This window comes from Grammomys surdaster, unplaced genomic scaffold (assembly GCF_004785775.1).
Source record: "Grammomys surdaster isolate TR1022 unplaced genomic scaffold, NIH_TR_1.0 125756, whole genome shotgun sequence".
Lineage (NCBI taxonomy): Eukaryota > Metazoa > Chordata > Mammalia > Rodentia > Muridae > Grammomys > Grammomys surdaster.
Window position 1 is genome coordinate 899,372 of NW_021620588.1, and position 18,085 is coordinate 917,456.

General features: G+C 44.6%; 2 protein-coding genes across 3 annotated transcripts in view; one reads left to right on the forward strand and one right to left on the reverse strand.

The window, feature by feature from the left end:
- The first annotated feature begins 859 nt into the window (after window positions 1-859).
- On the forward strand, window positions 860-5,003 carry Fancd2os (FANCD2 opposite strand). Of its 2 annotated transcripts, XM_028788647.1 has the most exons (3): window positions 938-954; window positions 1,114-1,161; window positions 3,719-5,003. In XM_028788647.1, exon 3 carries the CDS (start codon window positions 3,727-3,729, stop codon window positions 4,261-4,263), a length of 537 nt encoding a protein of 178 aa, XP_028644480.1. In that variant the 5' UTR covers window positions 938-954; window positions 1,114-1,161; window positions 3,719-3,726; the 3' UTR covers window positions 4,264-5,003. The 2 variants fall into 2 exon arrangements, with proteins under 2 accessions (XP_028644479.1, XP_028644480.1); XM_028788646.1 differs by lacking the exon at window positions 1,114-1,161 and having other exon boundaries at window positions 860-954.
- Window positions 4,746-18,085, reverse strand: part of Fancd2 (FA complementation group D2) — a 60,052-nt gene continuing 46,712 nt past the window's right edge. Inside the window, exons 35-43 of the mRNA XM_028788648.1 lie at window positions 16,885-17,007; window positions 15,457-15,550; window positions 14,879-14,950; window positions 14,193-14,231; window positions 13,034-13,108; window positions 11,985-12,059; window positions 9,788-9,934; window positions 7,899-8,000; window positions 4,746-5,849 (exon numbers count right to left, since the gene is read on the reverse strand). Of these exons, the coding sequence (XP_028644481.1) occupies window positions 5,778-5,849; window positions 7,899-8,000; window positions 9,788-9,934; window positions 11,985-12,059; window positions 13,034-13,108; window positions 14,193-14,231; window positions 14,879-14,950; window positions 15,457-15,550; window positions 16,885-17,007 (799 nt within the window). The 3' untranslated portion in view covers window positions 4,746-5,777. The remainder of the gene's footprint in view (window positions 5,850-7,898; window positions 8,001-9,787; window positions 9,935-11,984; window positions 12,060-13,033; window positions 13,109-14,192; window positions 14,232-14,878; window positions 14,951-15,456; window positions 15,551-16,884; window positions 17,008-18,085) is intronic.

Genomic DNA, 18,085 nt, shown 5'->3' on the forward strand with positions numbered 1-18,085 from the left:
CAGGGCTACACAGACAAACCCTGTCTCGAAAAAACCAACAAAAAAGAAAGAAAGAAAGAAAGAAAGAAAGAAAAAGAAAATAACAGTACGCTGTTAGTTCATCAATCCTCCCTCCAGACACTTAGTTACTTGGTTGGGGGCAACTCCTGCCTTCCACAGCCATTCACACTAATAAAAACACTGCTCACAGCATACTTTTGCCATTGTAAACCATGCGCGTCTCAGCGTTGGACACAAGACAGCAGCATCCTGAGGTTTAACAGAAGACAGAAGTAATTAGGCTGGAGAGACTGCTTAGCAGTTCAGTACTTGATAATCTTATAGAGGACCCAGTTTCTAGTGGTCCTTTTCTGGCCCCACAGTCTCCTGCACAGATATATTGCACATAAACCCACACAGGCAAACATAAACTTAAAAATGATCTTTTGAAGTTAGAGAAGACAAGTTTTCCAGTCAGAAAGTTAAGGGAAGTTGTGGTTTCTTTTCTTTTCTTTTCTTTTCTTTTTCCTTTTCTTTTCTTCTTTTCTTAACAGGTGAACATTTATAATTCTCTTTTCTTGCACTGGAGGCTTTCCAGGGCGGTAATAAAACCGTTCCAAACACTGGAGCACAGTGTGAGCCAGAATATAATGAACAAAGATTAACTTAACACTAACTACAGGTCCTGGAACTTGACCACAGCCTTTGATGTAGGGGGAGGGGGGTTGTCCTCTATGCTCCTGTCAAATGCACACGGGTGTACTGCAGGGGTAGGGAGGAACTGAAGGTGTGGCTGGAGCTGTCTTACATCAGAGGCCTTCCAGAAGGGCGCCTCCAGCTACATCCTGCCCCACGCCCTCCCCCGCCCGGCCCCTTCCTCCGGGGTCCTGAGTCACAAAGGCGGTTGCTAGGCGCTCGGTGGAGAAAAGATGCGGCAGCTACCCTGGAGCGTGCAATCCGCGTGGAGTTCAGTAGGTGAGCCCCCGGCCCGGACGGTGATGGTGGGTCCGGGCCCCGGCTCCCACCGCTGCCCTGGCCTTGACCAGGGCCGTGTGGCTCCCGCTCCAGGGGAGGGACTTCCAGGGAGACAAGCCTGTTCTCCAAGCACTCCAGCCTCTCGGGATCTTTTCACAGTTCACGAGGACTTCAGCTGCACTTTGGCGCTGCCATCCCCTTTCCCAGGTGGGGAAATCGAGGATCCGGGTTCCTTAGCAGGAAGGCACCAATAAAAAATCGATGCCTTTTTGGACAAGGGAACCAAGTGTTCCCTATTTGGGCCAGAAGAACAGCTTGTATAGAATCCTAGTTCACCCCCTACCCCTACTCCTTGTGATGCTGGGGACTGGGGCAGAACCATTTTTACTGAAACCTTGTGTGAAGGAGTAGGAAAACCTGGAGTCCAAAGCCCTCCCATCCCTATTGGTTTAGGCTGGACATTGGACAAAGATCTGTTTTCTTTTGCTGTTTTTTTTTTTTTTTTTGAGATGAGTCTATAAATGGATTTAAAAAAATATTTAGAGGCATTAATACTCTCAATCCACTTTGCCATGGTGGTGTGCCAGACACCCCCTCTAGGTTTTATTTTTTTCAGACAAGGTCCCTATGCAGCCCAGGCAGTTATTGAACTCATAGCAATTCTGCTTCAGCCTCTCAAGTCCTGAGATGACAGCATTGACTGTATGCTCTTAAATTCAAGATATCTAGCACTGGAAGCCTTTCATAAGTTTGCAGTTTGGAATAGACAGCTGTACTCCGTGTCAGTTTCTCTTCCTAAGGTAGCTCAAGATATATGAAACATAGCAACTTGCAAAGGGACTGCATAGACTGAGAAAATCAGCAAATTAACTTTGTCCTAATCATTATCAAAGGACATTTTCATTTTGAAATGTTACACATATATGTATATGTATATGTATATATGTATTGAACCTCACTGTGGAGATGTCAACCTTTTGGTGACAGTAATGACTGACAGTCTGTGTTGCTGTTGAGGAAACAAAGATTTAGACTTGGCTGAAAAAAAAGGACTTACCTGGTGGGGCCAAAGAGTTGAGATGGGTCACAGCATGCAACTTATACAGAAATGAGACTTGTAACAGCCCTTCACATAAGAGGAAGGTGCTAAAAAAATTGTTAGCTTCTCTTGAATTCAGTAGACACTGTCAATTTGGAAGTAGAATGACAGAAAACCAAAATTCTACTTGAATAAATTTTGAGTTAAAATATGCTCCCAGCAGCCGGGCCGTGGTGGCGCACGCCTTTAATCCCAGCACTTGGGAGGCAGAGGCAGGTGGATTTCTGAGTTCAAGGCCGGCCTGGTCTACAGAGTGAGTTCCAGGACAGCCAGGACTACACAGAGAAACCCTGTCTTGAAAAACCAAAAAAAAAAAAAAAAAAAAAAAGAGAAAATATGCTCCCAGCACATAAGGAGAATTCAAGGTATTATTCAGTGGGTATCTTAAGTATAAAAACATATACCTTTATATGGGGGAGTAAGTGAACAAATTTTAAAGGCTAGCCTTTGAACTCCCCCTTATGGGATGTATCTCTTCCATGGGGCTGTGTATGTTGCCCAGCACTCTTAGAGTTCTCTTCTATAGAATGCTTTTAGGGCCAAGAGACTGTCCCAGTAATATTTTTGTTTTGGGGTTGGATTTTCTGCTGTTAAGTCTTTGTTTTTTGTTTTGTTTTGGACAGGGTCTCCTTAGGTAGCCCTGGCTGTCCTTGAATTCAGAGATTACTTGCCTGAGACTTATTGTCTGTCTATCTGTATGTTCAGGTACTGGTAGAGATAGACAACCCCCTGGTGGATCCCCTGAAGCGTAGTTATAGACAGATGTAAGATGTCCCACACGGCAGCTGGGAACCAAATTCAGGTTCCTTGAAATAGTAGCAAGTATTCTTAACTGTTGAGCCAGCTCTACAGTACTTGGTAGGGGCAGGGAACAGGGAGCTGGGTCTCACCATGTATGAGTTCTGACAGGCTTGGAACTCACTATGTGAAACAATCTTGCTTCCAACTTGTAATGATCCTCCTACCTCTACCTTCCAGGTGTTAAGAATATAGTAGGCATAAATAAACCACCAATCCAGGGAATGTTTTATGCTGTATGTCTCCATAAGTATAGTGAAAACTGGAGGTTATTTAAAAGTCACACTGTAAGTAGTCTGCAAACTGTAAGGTGCAACAGAATCTTTGGGGGATTTGTATATGTGCAAACTTCTGGACCCTACCCCACATTTCTAATTCAGTAGGTCTGAGATGGGGCTCCAAGAGCTTGCATTTTTATCAACCTTAATAATATTAAAACTGCTAGTTCAAGGGTTATACTTTGAGAGCTCTGACGAAGTACCAATTTCAAATACTTGTAAGACATAGGTGATTTTCTTCTCCTCAAATAATGTCTTGTCATGAAGTCCAGCCACTTTTGTCTCCCAGGCCCTACCCCAAGACATGGATTAAAATATCCCATTTCAGACAAATCTGGATCATCTATAGAATGGGTTAACTTTCTTACTGGGGCTTGGTTGGAAAGGTTTAATGAAATTTTAGTATGCACAGCAGTTGCCAAATTCAGTGTCTTGCCCTTTTCTAGACCTTCTGACCCGTCAGGTGGCATCTGGTGTGCAAGAACCACTAAGCTTGTCAGTAATGAGACAGCAGTGAATTTGTACAGCCATGCCTCTCTCCTCCCCCAAAGCACAGCAGGGAAATTCCATGTCTGATTCCTTTCTTTAGGACTGTCAATGGCAGGCTACCAGCTCTGGTCACCATGGACCCCACTGGATGAGAGTTTCCAATGGCTGCGGCATACTACACCTACCCCTTCCTCCAAACATCCTTTTAGGGCCTCTCCTTGCTTCCCCCACACCCCTTCTGACCTTGAAGTGCAGTTGTGCCTTCAAGAAGTCACACTTGTCCTAGACAGCCCACTTGTGGAACCTGGAGAGAGCCCCAAGTTACCCTGTCACACATCAGAGCTCCAAGCCGTGAGTAACAAGAAAGGGGTGGTGAGGAGGCCCCAGCCGGTCCGCCTCAGTGGAGTGGATTCTGTGTTTGGTAGGGTCATCACAGCCCAGCCACCCAAGTGGACCGGAACCTTCAGAGTTTCAGACAAGTCAGCCTTCTGCAAAATAATCAGCAGGGAGCACCAGTGGCCTACTGGACTCAAGGAGCCTCAGATCCAAATGACAGTGACTATGTGCAAACAGATGCTACGCTCAATCCTCTTGCTGTATGCAACTTACAAGAAGTGTACCTTTGCCTTGCAGCACTCCAAGTAAAGGGTCCCCGTTGGACCCCTGTCCTCAACACCATGCTCTCTGGTATGTACCCAAAGCTTGCACAGACCTATCCACATAAATCAAACTGATATCATGCCAGATATTTCGCCTTTAGGTCAAGCTGTGACAATTCAAGAGATCCCCTTCTCCCTTGCTGTTCAGAAATAGGACCTATGACACTGAGCAAGGAAGAACATTCCCACTCTATAAAGCTGAATGGCCATTTAAAAGTTAACCTAACTTGATGTGCACATGTGATAATGATTACCTTATCATATAAATAAGCCAGCCTAGTGTGAGCACAACTCAAATACCAAAGACAATGATGAGCTGGTGAAGAAAGGGAGGCCAAGAAAAGACAGGTATGGATCTCTGGGTACCAGAGGATGAAGGGGTCAAAAATTTGTACATGGGTTAAGGACTAATTTAAAAACAGCATTCCCTCCTCAAACCAATGTGAAGAAGAAAAAACAAAACAACAACCCAATAAAACATAACTTTAATACTGGTCTGAGTAAAAACATTAACAAACATTAAATAATCTTAATGGCACAGCAAGGAAGAGCCTGGCAACGGCTCTGAGACTGGGCTTCCTGGCAGAAGACAGAAGAGTCCCCTGTTTTAGCTCCTGGTGTTCTATTTCAAATATATTACAATTATTTTGTATGATTCTTACAAGTAGATTCTAGGCATAATTGAGAATAATGTGGAAATAAATACTATATATACATACAAAGCCAGCACATGTTGATGATGTCTTCCTTCCTTTTATACTAATAACCAAACGTTTTGAAAGGGAGCTGGTAAAGTGGCTAAGCATGTGAAGGGCCAGAGTTTGAACCTAGAACCCATCTGGTGCCAGGAGAGAGCTCACTCCCATAAGTTGTCCTCTGACCTCCACATATGTACAACGGCACATATATGCCCATACACATGTGTACAAAAATAAATGTTTAAAAATTCAAAAGTAATGTTCAAGACTCTCCTGGTCAACATATCTAATACCACAATAGCCAGGGCTATGTAAAGAGACCCTGACACAAACCAAACCAGAATCATTGATAAGAAGGTCGAGTCATTCCTCCAGGAAGATAACTGTATGGGACGCACTTTTAGGGCACCAGTATGATTGCACAAACCTCAACTCAATCTTCCCTAGTCCTTGAATAATGAGAGATCTAAAGTGAGGAAAAAGGCAGCTGAGGCAAAACTCAGAAAGGGATTCATTTACAAAGCTATTACAAGCCTAAATTTATCATCAAACCCCAAGGCCCAGCTAGAGCACTGTGGCTCGGCCATGTTCATCCAAACCACTGAAGGATGCTACACTGCACTCCTGAGCCAGGGACCTGGAGGTTAGACAATCTGTGAAATCCACTGGAGAATTCAATTAACATCCCTTCTTGATGGACATATAGGATGCTTCTGGCTAGAAAGACAGACACCAGACTTAAACCCCAAAGAGAAAATGAGTAGAGTCTGCCAGGAGAGCAGGGCGGCTGTGTCGCTCGGCTCTAACTGGAGCTGTCGTCACTTTCATCACTGTCCTGGTCCTTCTGCCCATCACTTGCTTCATCTTCCCCATCCTAAGGGATAAAGAGGAAAAAGGGTCTTCAGGCCAGCTCTCGCAACCCCGCTCTCACAGAAGTGCACTATTCCATTTCGGTCTTACAAGCCATGAAGAGTTGAACATGCCATAAACTGGAGCAGATGCTCCCCTCCTGCTTTCTTTTTGCTTTGAGACACGAGCTCATGTAGCTCAAGACCGCCCACACTTAGAGTTCATGAGCTTCCTCCACCTCCACTTTCCAGCACCTCCAAGGGCTGGGATTACAGGTGCATTCTACCATGCTTAGCTTCCTTTCCAAATTTGGTTGTTTGAGATAGGATCTCACTATGTGGCTCTTGACTGGCCTTATACTCAGGAGATCCACCTGCCTCTGCCTCCCATGTAGTCTCATGCTGGGACTACAGGCATGAGCAATCATACATACTCCATAATTCTTGACATAAATTATAACCCAAAGCCACGGAGAAAGGTTGTTTACTGAGACAGGGTCTCACTGTGTAACCCTGTGTAACTCAAAACTTGCTATGTGGCCAGGCTGGCCTGGAACTCATCTGATCCATCTGCCCCTCTTTCCCTAGTGCTGTGATTAAAGGTGTAAGCCACCACATTCAGCCCAAAAGGTCATTTTAATACTGAACTATTTACAACTGAAGCAAATCTGCATGATCTTTAAATAAACCAAAGTTCTCTAGCAGTTCTTCAGGCATAAAACACAGAAACAAAGTCATATTATCAATTCAATATATAGAGAGCAAGCCTTCATATGGCACAACTCTGGAGGATTGTGAGTTCAAGGCCAGCCTTGGCTACATAGCAAGATTCTGCATACATAAAAGGAATAAACAGGCAGTATGTATATGTGTTGTGTATAAAAAGCAAAGGTTATTACAAGTCATGGCCTATACCAACAGGAGTCAGCATGAAACTGATTTGTTCCTCTATTAGGACACATTTATGTAGTAGAAGCGTAGCATGGTGACCACCTCAGATCCTTATGACAGTAAGCAGGAGAGGTCCATAACAGGACTAACACAGAGCCTTAGAATCAGACTTCACAATGGACAGTCTTTCTGTGCACAGCTTCCAGCTAAACTGCCTGGTATGCAAAACTAATGCAAATCCCAATAAACACATTTTCTTTAGCTTACTTTAGATCTGTAATAGCATTTGTCCACAGGAACAAATGTGGATTCATATTGTTTTATTTCTCTGTTTTGGCAGCTTGACTCTAGGCTTCTGCTTTCATGTTTCTATTTTATATGTTAAAACAAGTTGACGGTCAGTGTTATTAAAAGCACTGGCTGTTCTTCCAGAGGATGTAGGTTCAATACCCAAAACCCACATGGTGGCTTGCAACACTAATTCCAGTCCCAGGGGGGTACAACAACCCTCTGCTGGCACCCACAGGTGCTGCATGCACATGGGACACAGAAACACATGTACCAAAAAATACTTGTAATCATTCAAAAAACAGTCAGACAGATAACACACACACACACACACCCCTCTGACATGCTCTGGCATAGTAGTTCATGTCTCTAATCTCAGCAGTTGGGAGGCACAGGCAGGCAGATCTCTGTGATTTTAAAGCTAGCCTGATCTACATAGTTTCAGGCCAGCCAGGACTGTCAAACAAACAAAAGTTAAAGTGGTTTAACTCAATTTTAACAATGAATATGCTTGTTACTTCTCCGTTCTAGAACACTTTTATATACAAGATCATGGAAACCAGGGTGCTATATAATGGAAGAAAAAAACCCTCTACTTTGTTTTTTGTACAGAGGACTAAATGCACAAACGTGCAAATGCTAACTAAGTACATGTTCTACCACTGGGCTGTAATTGCCCTTAGGATGCAGATTTTCAACATACCTTGAGAGGATGTAATTGAATTTTATGGATCCCAAACATTCATAAGTTTTTGTTTGTTTGTTTGTTTGTCTTTAGGGAATGGAGATGGGCACAGAATTAACAACAGATACATAGAGAAAAATCCTGTACTTTCTGCTAACAAAGAATACTTAATAAAATGGTCCACCAATGCCAGACCAGCCTGTGCAGATACCTCTGTTGCTCTGTTCCTGGAGACGTAGGATGTCATGCCATCCTCACTGTCCTCTGCAGTGCTCTCTGGAGAAGAGGGATGCTGAGAGATAATTTCTTCACCCTAAATGTAGAAGAAGCAAAACAAATAGTGGGTTACACCTTTATGGTTGGGGGAGGCTGAGTTTCTAGGTATTAGAGAAGAAATATTCCAGGCATTCAACCTCTGATCTCATTCAGGGAAGCTCTATTCAGTTCCAGGTTTCTGAGATGCTCATGGAAATGATACATAATTCTATGTACATTTTTGTATTCTAGTGTTACACTAGATTTTATACTAAATGTTTTATTGGTGGCACTCTTAATGCCAAATACGAGTCTAAATTGTCCCAAAGGCTAAGTCAGAACTTAGAAGAGAATCAAAGTTTGCAGCTAACATGGGTTACATAGCAAGATCCTGCTGCCAAAAATAAATTCCCCCATGTCTCAAGGCTTAGAAGTACTACACCAACCACAAATGGCCAAGCAGAGTCTGAGGAGGTGTCTAGACTGAAACCCTAGCTCCACTATCTCATTGCTCAGTGATCTGTGAAAGTTACTGTCCTGAGCTTCAGTTTTCTCCAAGAAAACAACAGAATTGACTTCATTAAGTTTGATTTGAAGAAAGAAAACCACTGTTCTATTCTTTTGCATACATACCATTATACAACTCAGCTAGAGGGGCTGGAGAGATGGCTCAGCAGCTGAATGTTTACTGTTTTTACATGGGACCCAGGTTTACTGGTAGTTCACAACTGTTTAAAACTCCAGTTCAAAGGAACTCAATACTTTCTTTTGGCCTCCTTTAGATCCTGTGTACATGTGGTGCACAGAAACTCATAGAGGTACACATACATACACACGTTTAAAAGTTAAATTAAACAACCTTTGGCTAGTATGATCAAGGAGGACTTGGACCTTGGAAGTGAGTGGTGCTGAAATCTCACAGCAGTGTCTTATGCACACAGGTCCAGATGAGCTTGCCCATTTGTTAGAATGGAGAACATTCTCAGTAATAAGATAGACTGCTTTATGAGAAAAAACCAAAAGTTTGTCCATATAAGAAAACGTTATAACTCTGCTCTCTGTGGGACTTACAGGTGTGCCCTTAGCACAGAGAAAGGGCTGTGCTAACTTGCCTCCTTGGTTTGTTGAGACAGGGCCTCACTATATAGCCCTGGCTGTCCTAGAACTTACTCTATAGACCAGGCTGCCTCTGCCTCCCATGTGCTGAGACTAAAGGTCTGTGTCACCAGTTAAATGGTATTTTGAAAATGTTTTTACCTTTATTTTTATTTTATGTCTATTAGCGCTCTGCCTGCATGTGTGTCTGTATACCATATACATGCAGGCCCATGGAAGCCCATAGAGGAGGAGTTTGGATCCCCTGAACCAGGGTTACATTTGTAAGCCACCATGTAAGTGCTGGGAATGTAACTTAAGCCCTCTGAAAGAGTAGCCCGTGCTCTTATGTTGTGCTGTCTCTCCAGCCTTACAGTCCTAAACAACTACAGATGTGATAGCCGTAGTCTTTTCTTCCCCACTAGTGGGGACCACACCTAGTTCCTTATACAAGTGCTCTACCCCTGAACTGTATCTCTAGCCTCCTCTATTTACTTTCAGTTTTGTGACAGTTTTGCTAAATTGCCCAGCTGATCTTGAACTTACTCTGTAGCCAGGCAAACCTTGAACTTGTGATCTTCCTGCATCATCAGCCTCACAAGTAGTTGAGATTATTAGCCTATGCCACTAGGCCAAGCTAAAAGCAGTCTTATTAGAACAGGGCTTGGGTAGCCTCTCCTATTTCTTCTGATGCTCTTACAAAGAATGGGTCTGGGAGCGCATAACCAATTGTCGAAACTTCAGGCTTACCTGTAAGTCTCGGTTTTTGAGAGTACCCAGCCAGAAAGCCTCTCTACAATTGTTGAGGACAAGCATGGCTTTGACTCTGCAAACCAACAGCTCCAGTGACTTTTTGAGTAAAGGCACATGTTTGGTGAGTCTTGTGTCCTGGTGAATCTGAAGAGAAATAAATCATCCAGGTTTATCATCATGTATCATATTTCTTGTACAGAAATGTTTGAATTTCTCATAAATGAATAGGAAGACTACATGACTGGTCAATATGGTCCAGAAACATGTTCAATAAAAAAGTAACAGTCTGATGAGAATGCCAAAAAGAATATTAGATTAAAACCTTACGAGTAGAAGAGAGACCATCAGAACCTCTAGGCGCCTCTTATAGGCTCTGCTGACTAACGATCAGCAAATTGCCCCAAGATGTTTTAATGATAGCAAACGAAAAAATTAGGTCTTGTCAGCTTTAAGTCCCCAAAATTCCAGCTCAGCTTTTTCTAAACATAGAACCAGTGAAGAAGTGAGTGGCAAAAACAAACAAACAAACAAACAAACAAACAAACAAACACATCAAAAAAACCTCAAAACAGCCAGGGCTACACAGAGAAACCCTGTCTCGAAAAACCAAAAAAAAAAAAAAAAAAAAAAAAAAAGAATCATCATGTGGTTTCCCAGGGACCACAGAAGCCACAGTTTCTAGGTTCCTTCAGATAAATGTTCAAGAGGTTTGATCAGAGGGGTTTTTGTTGTTGTCGTGCCCTCCCCCGCCACCCCAGCCAGGGTCTCATCATGCGTCTCTGACTACCCTGGAACTGACTGTAGACCAGGCTGGCCTTGATCTACTCACCTAGACCCACCTGCTTCTGCCTCCCAAGTGCTGGGATTAAAGGTGTATGTCACGATGCCTGGCTTAGGGAAGTCTTTTAATAAATACTCATATTCCCACAAGAGGCAACCAAGTCCTGAGGCTGACAAGCTCAGATGGCTGGCTAGGAATACTTCCAGGCTGCAGCAGTTACCTGCTATATAATAGTCCTCCTGCCACAGTATGTGTGTGCTGGCTAATTTTACATCAACTTGACACAGCTAGGGTCATCTGAGAGGAGGACCTCAATTGAGAAAATGCCTCTACAAGACTAGGCTGTAGGTAAGCCTTTAGGGCATTTTCTTTTTTCTTCTTTTTTTTTTTTTTGTTTTTCGAGACAGAGTTTCTCTGTATAGCCCTGGCTGTCCTGGAACTCACTCTGTAGACCAGGATGGCCTCGAACTCAGAAATCCGCCTGCCTCTGCCTCCCAAGTGCTGGGATTAAAGGCATGCACCACCACTGCCCAGCTTTTTTTTTTTCTTCTGTTTTTGGTTTTTCGAGACAGGGTTTCTCTCTATAGCCCGGGCTGTCCTGGAACTCATTCTCAGGGTTAGAGCCTGGTCTCACTCTGTAGACCAGGCTGGCCTCGAACTCAGAAATCCGCCTGCCTCTGCCTCCCAAGTGCTGGGATTAAAGGTGTGCGCCACCACTGCCCGGCCTAGGGCATTTTCTTAATGAGTAACTGATGTGGGAGGGTCCAGCCCATCACTGATGGGGCCACCCGGTAGTTTGGGGTTCTAAAAAAGAGGCTGAGCAAGCCATAAGGAATAAGCCAGTAAGTAGTACTGCTCCATGGTCTCTGTGTCAGCTGTTTCATCCAGGTTCCTGCCCAGCATTAGTTCCTGCCTTGGCTTCTCCCAAAGGATATGTAAGCTAAATCAACTCTTTCCTCCTCGAGTTGCTTTTGGTCACAGTGCTTCATCACAGGATTAGAAACCTTACCTCTAGGACACTCTGTAACAGTAACTCGTCTAGGACTGTTCTGTACTCTCTTCCCCCACAAGATGTGGACTCTGGTTTGTCCGGAGACAGTGTTTTGCTATGTAGCCTAGGGCAGCCAGCCTGTAGTGCTAGGATCATACATGGGCACAACTACACTTGGATCCTCAGAAGCATTTCAAGAGGAAACAGAGCTATACAATTTGAGTGCAAATACAGAGATTTCTCTTTGGTAACTGCCAGTCTCATCCAGCAACAGGGGATTTGCTTACTCTAAATAACTACCTTTGGATACGGGGTTGAAAGCTGGGTCTGTGGCCCATGCCTATGATCTCAGCAGGGGGACTGAGCATAAGTTTCAGGCCATGGCTAGCTAGGCTTCATAGTGAGACCTGCTCCTCTCTTACCTTGGAGTGTCCACAAAGATGATGAAGTAGCCTCGTATTCAACTGAAGGGTTTGCAGCAAGCTCAGAACATCTTCCTGAAAATAATAGAATTCAAAAATGCCCTGGTGTAACGTTCTGTTATTTCAGATGCAAGCTGCTCTTGTAACCAGGGCTCCAGGGAGGGTAAACTGCAGGTTCCAGCTCGCCTTATATTCATCTGAGCCTGGCCCTCAGACAGGAGCACTGAGTCAGCTAGCTATTGATCTGTAGCTTCTCAACTCTGTCCCTAGGATCTACTAATCTGTTAGCTAGTAAGAGCTAGACAGGGTTTCTCTGTATAGCACTGGCTGCCCTGGAAACTCGCTCTCTAGACCAGGCTGGTATCAGACTTTAAGTAGGGAACCACGTCTCAAGTTTCCCATCTGTAAATTAGGATAAGAGACCACCCCTTGTTTTTCTTTTCATAACTATTCTTTTCAAAACTAAATACTGCCAGTGTTTTGTAAAGCTCACCTTTCTATGCATGTGTAAGAAATTCCGTTTCAGAGGGGGATCAGTGGGGAGGGAAAAAGAATGAGAACGAAATGGGGGTATGTGTGATCAAAGTACATTTTACACACAAACATACATGATGTTGTAAAATAAATTTGCACACAAAACCCTTTTTATTCTCACCATGCCAGTTCCAAATATCACTTGGCTCTAAACGCGAATCAAGCATGATTTACAGTCCAGTGGTTTCTAACTCTTTGCAGAGACACTGCTGCAGAAGAGTCAAGGGTGCACCAGCACAATGAAGCGCAGATGAAATGGAGCAAGCTCAAAAGATTGGGGGGGGGGGTTGGGGGTCTGAACAGAGTGATGTGAGAGGCTCAGCCTACCTGGGCACTTCTGGCTATAGCTGGCATGCTGTTGCTTTGAAATGGTATTCAGAATGTAGGCACCAGGATCCTGAAGCCCCAGCCCCAGCCCCAGCCCCAGCCCCAGCCCCAGCCCCAGCCCCAGCCCCAGCCCCAGCTCAGAAATACTCACAGACGCCCCTAACGATGGTGCTGTTCTTAGCTCTTACCCGATGCTTTCTAAAGCTGAAGTCGAGGAGCGGCATACACTGCTTCAGAAATGCCTCCACAAAGCGACGGCCATACTGAGGGAGACAGAGCGGTGGTGAGCTACAGCTGAGGACTTTTACTTGAAAAGCTTTCAGATGAAGCAGCATAGGCCACCCAAGGGTTTTTATATCATCACTTGTGTACATTGAAATAAACTGGGAGTGGTCCAGAAAGTTAATTTGGAGGATGTAACTAAAGTTGAAAAGCAAACAGACATATATAAATAAGCTCCAGAATTAGGCAGACCATGATCCCAGACAGACCATGGACGCAGGCAGACCATGGCCAGAGCACTCATTCAGCTTAGAGAACACAGAGCATCAGCTCCACTCAGCCTCTCAGCATGACTCATTCTCAAAAGGAGAGATTTTGAGAGGACCAAGGGAACACACGGCCATCTCCTATCAAGTTACTCCTCCAATCCACCCATCATCTAAGCTGCACAGGGTAGAGTGAATCGAGAAGTGAGCAAGAATGGTACCACACACTGGAGGAAGACACCAGGAGGAGGGAAGAAGCATTCTCCCCCTAATGTCCCGTTTAGGTTTATCATCAGACCCAGGGCCAGACAGGGAAATCCCCATAGGAGAAGGGAAGGGTTATGCAATTGTCAGATGTCAATCTGACATTCCTAGACCACTCCAAGGACCTTGTCATTTGTCTTGTGGTACACAGGACCTGGTGTCTTGCACACACTAAGCAGGTTCTCTACTGCTGAGCAAGGGTGAGTGCTGCTCATTCTCCTTTGAGGTAGGGTCTAACCTAGCAGCCCTAGCTGACCTAGAACTCCCTGAGTAGAGCAGGCTGGCCTTAAGCTCACAGATCCACTTGCTTCTGCCTCTAAAGTGCTAGTATAAAGGTGTGTATAGCCCTGAGCACCACGGACACTGTTCCTCAACTCATCTGCTCTGTAGCATTCAACCCACGTCTAATACTCTGACCAAAAATTCTGCCTCCAAGTACTGTAGAAAGTGTTGGCCACTGTCTTCCTTGAACTCCCACCTATTAGCAGAGCCTCTGGCACATAAGCCAGGTAAAACCAATTCCATTTAACTGAGGCCCCTTGGAAATGATCCACAGGAAGAAATCACATCAAACAAAGCCTACGGAATGTCTTACCTTTAAACACACATGCAGAACAGGATAACTGTCAAATACCTGGTCAGGAGAAAGACAAGAAACCAAACCTGAGGTCAGGTCCTTTGAGTACCCAGCCTCCTTCCCACTGCACACAGTACAGCTGAGTGACCCAGAAGACTAATATGAAGAAAGCACGCCAAGAGTGCAGTAGAAAATCAATTACAGAAGGAAACTCATAACCCAAGTCCAAGACAAGAGAGAAAGGAGCAAAGGGAAGTAAGGAATTGATTCAAACTGGGGATGTGGAGAAGCCACATTGTTAGAGGACTGCCGCTTTGATCTGAAACCTTAGGAAAGACTGAGATGGAGGAGAGGGAGTGACAGTTCACGCCGACAGACTTAAGCATAAGCCAGAAGTAGAGAACACAGAGCTTGGAGGACAATAAAGGCACCCGGGGTAGAAGTGCTCAGACCAGAGGATCCAAGGTAAGATGGTGGGAGAAAACAGGGCAATGTCAGGGAGTAAATTTTGTAGTACAGGTGGGAAGCAAAAAGAAAAGGGGAAAGGCCCATAGTAGCCAGAAGGGGTTACCCAAAATGAATAGGGGCCACAGAAGGGAGGAAACAGGGCCTGAGAAAGGATGAGAGAAGAACAAGTAGGTGAATTCTGGAAGCCAGAACCCTAGTGCTAGGTTAGCTAGTGAGGCAGATCAAGGCTCCCATACTTTCATCAGATTGATAAGGATGCTGAAATCTCGGACAGCCATGTTCCAATAGAGGAGCTTCTCTTCATGAACCTGGGGACAGTCAAACACAGGTCTCTGAGTCACGGCTAATGCTTCTATTGCCTTCCCACTATCACAGCCCTTCTGAGGAGATGTGGCAACCAGTGTACTCATCAGTAGGTTCACACACTGTGGGAACACCAGAGTACCTACACTGGTACACAGTTACTTCCATGTAGGTACAACCGTCTGTTGCCATCACATCTCTGTGGCTTCTGACTCTCTGGGTAGCCCATGTCTACCTCAGCTCTGACTGGGAGGCTACCAAGGCCCATAGCATCTCAAATAGGCTTGGTGTTCTTCAAGCCAGGTAGTGGCAAACTGGTCAGAAACAAGGGGAAATTGCTCCATTCTCACCTCTAACTAGAGGGAAAAACAAACTAGAGCTTTTGGAAAAAACTCCTAGTTCTTGGTAACTGAAAGAAAATAGCTTAGGAGAAACTCTATACTCAAGAGATAAAAGAATCAATGCCCATGTAATCAAAGTCCACTTCTTTTTTAGGGGATCCCTGAGCCACCTGTTGTGAATCTGTTGCTGTCCCAGCCTGAAGACCTTTCACTGTCTTCTCGAGTTCAGCCATCATCACACGGAAGAATATGACAAAGGTGTGCCTATAAGGGGGAAAGGGATGAATACACACACAATGCACAGCTTACAAAAAACTTCCAGAAAGTTCCCTGTAGGAAGAAGCCAGGACCAACAGTCATTTTTACCCTTGTCTCTGATTAACTAGGATCTACTGAAAGAGGGGAATGGAAAGAAGGAAGAAATGAGCCCAGGGTTGGCATGTAGATCAGAAGATAACAGTGTGTGCTGAGCATGTACTGGGTTCAGCATGAGATGGGCATTACGGTGCATGCCTGCAATCCTAGCAGCAAGGAGGAAGCTCGGGTAGAAGAATTGGAAGTTTAAGGTCATCTGGACTACAAAGGGACTGAGGCTAGCCTAGACTAGATGAGACCCTCTTGGGGTTGGGGGGAGAGTAGAGAGAGAAAGCAAATGGCTAGTCAAACAGTGAAGTTAGCTTGGGAAGCGTCCACGATGCAGGAAGCAGCCGTGATATAGTGGGCACGCCATGTTTAAGTTCCCTTTACTGATTTAAATGGAGAGATTCTAACCTTCATTTTCCTCAACAGTAAAACTGTGGTAACAATAACTCTACCTCACAGGAATCAAGGTCAAATGAGTGGAAGATGTCAAAGTCTTTGATAAACCAGACTGACTATACAAGTAAAGGGTAACTACTGATATTGTAAGATACAAAACCATCAATACAAATATCAGATACAATAATCAATTTTTTCAAGCTGGTTAAAGTATTAGAAAGATGGTCTTAAGTTAGTCTTTTTATGACTTTTGGTATGTTGGGAGCTGAACCCAGGCCTCGAACATGCTAAGTAATCAAACAGTAGTTCCTTATCTGTGAAAACTGTAAGTGGTGACACTACATTCCTCCATGAGATCCGTTTATACACCTCACGACATGGTTTGAATCTGAAATACTCACAGGCTCATGGTTTGAGCATGGCCCTTGGCTAGCTTATAGTGCTATTTCGAAGGCTGTAGAGCCTCCGGGAAGTGGGCCTGGCTAACGGAATGGGCCGGCTTTTGAAGGTCACACCTGCCCCTGGTTCTGGTTCTGGCTCTGGCCTGCTTACTCTAGTTCCTGTTCTGACCCATGTGAGCGTGCTGCAGCCTCAAACTCTTGCTGGCGATGGTGAGGCAGATCCTGACACCATACTTAGCTGTCACACTGGACGGAAACTGTGCCCTAAAATAAGTACCTCCCTCTCAGACTTTGTCCGACAGATGCTTTATCAATGACAAGATAAGGATTGAGAGCATTTTAGAAAGAGTATACAGTAAGACTTACACTGCCAAAGGAGTGGGAGAGTTCACCCTCAAGCCAATTACACGGAGGACGGTGGAACAAGAAGCCCCTTACCTGGTCAGCGTAGGGAATGTAGAGGAAGAGGCGTCTTTTGGAGCATTGACCAGTTCTGGGACCCCAACACCAGTGATCTCCTCGATGGCCTTCAGAACATTGTCTGTGTGCTCCAAGTAGATGCTTTACAGCGTCAGAAGAATAGGGACACACATTATAGAACTCTGAAATCTGCCCTGCTTCCTGGCTACCATGTGAACAAGTTTGCTTCACTACAAGCCCTCCTTGGGTCCTGTCTCTCCTCTCCATGACACACTGACAATGGAGGCAAATGACCAGGAACGCAGACAAATCTCCCCTCCTTAAAGCTCATTTTCTCAGGAATCTTGTCAGTGGTGGAAAGCTGACTAACACAGTTACCACCTGCAGCTATATTCAGTGTCTGTAAGTACCCTATGGAAATCTGTGAAGGAAAGAGAGGAAAAGCAGCCAGCCATAGATTCTGATCAGATGGTGAGTGGTCAATTCCTAACAAATACCTCACAAAGTTTCATAAGTTCAAGACTTGGAACCAAGCCTGGTGGCACAGGCCTGTCCTCTGAACTATCTGGGAGGTTAGAGGCAGGGGGATCACAAGTGCAAGGCAAGCTTGGGATACAGCGCTTGCTCTCTCTCTCTCTCTCTCTCTCTCTCTCTCTCTCTCTCTCTCTCTCGTGTGTGTGTGTGTGTGTGTGTGTGTGTAAGAGAGAGAGAAAGAAAGAGAAAAAGAGAGAGAAAGAGAAGGATATTCAAGGTATGCCATAAGAACTCAGGTATAGCACTGTAAGTGCATTAGAACACAAGTGCTAATAATCACCAACAATAATGTCTCTTCCTTTCTTTTTTAAAAGTTCATTTATTTTTATTTATGTGCACTGCTGTTTTGCCTATGTGTATGCGAGGGTTCCAGATCCTCTGGAACTAGAGTCACAGACAGTTGTGGACTCCATGTGGGTGCTAAGAATTGAACCCCAGGTCCTCTGGAAGAGCAGCTAGTGCTCTTAACTGCTGAGCCATCTCTCCAGCCCCAACAATAAACCTTTCTAAAGCTCCCCCAAAAAAATTTATTTCATGAGATGCTACCATGTGTCAAGTTTTCAAATAATTTCAGACATTCACTTTTTTGGAGAAAGCATCTCTCCATGTAGCTCTGGCTGTACTACTGACATTTCCTTTTTTATTTTTTCAAGATAGGGGTTCTCTGTGTAGTCCTGGCTATCCT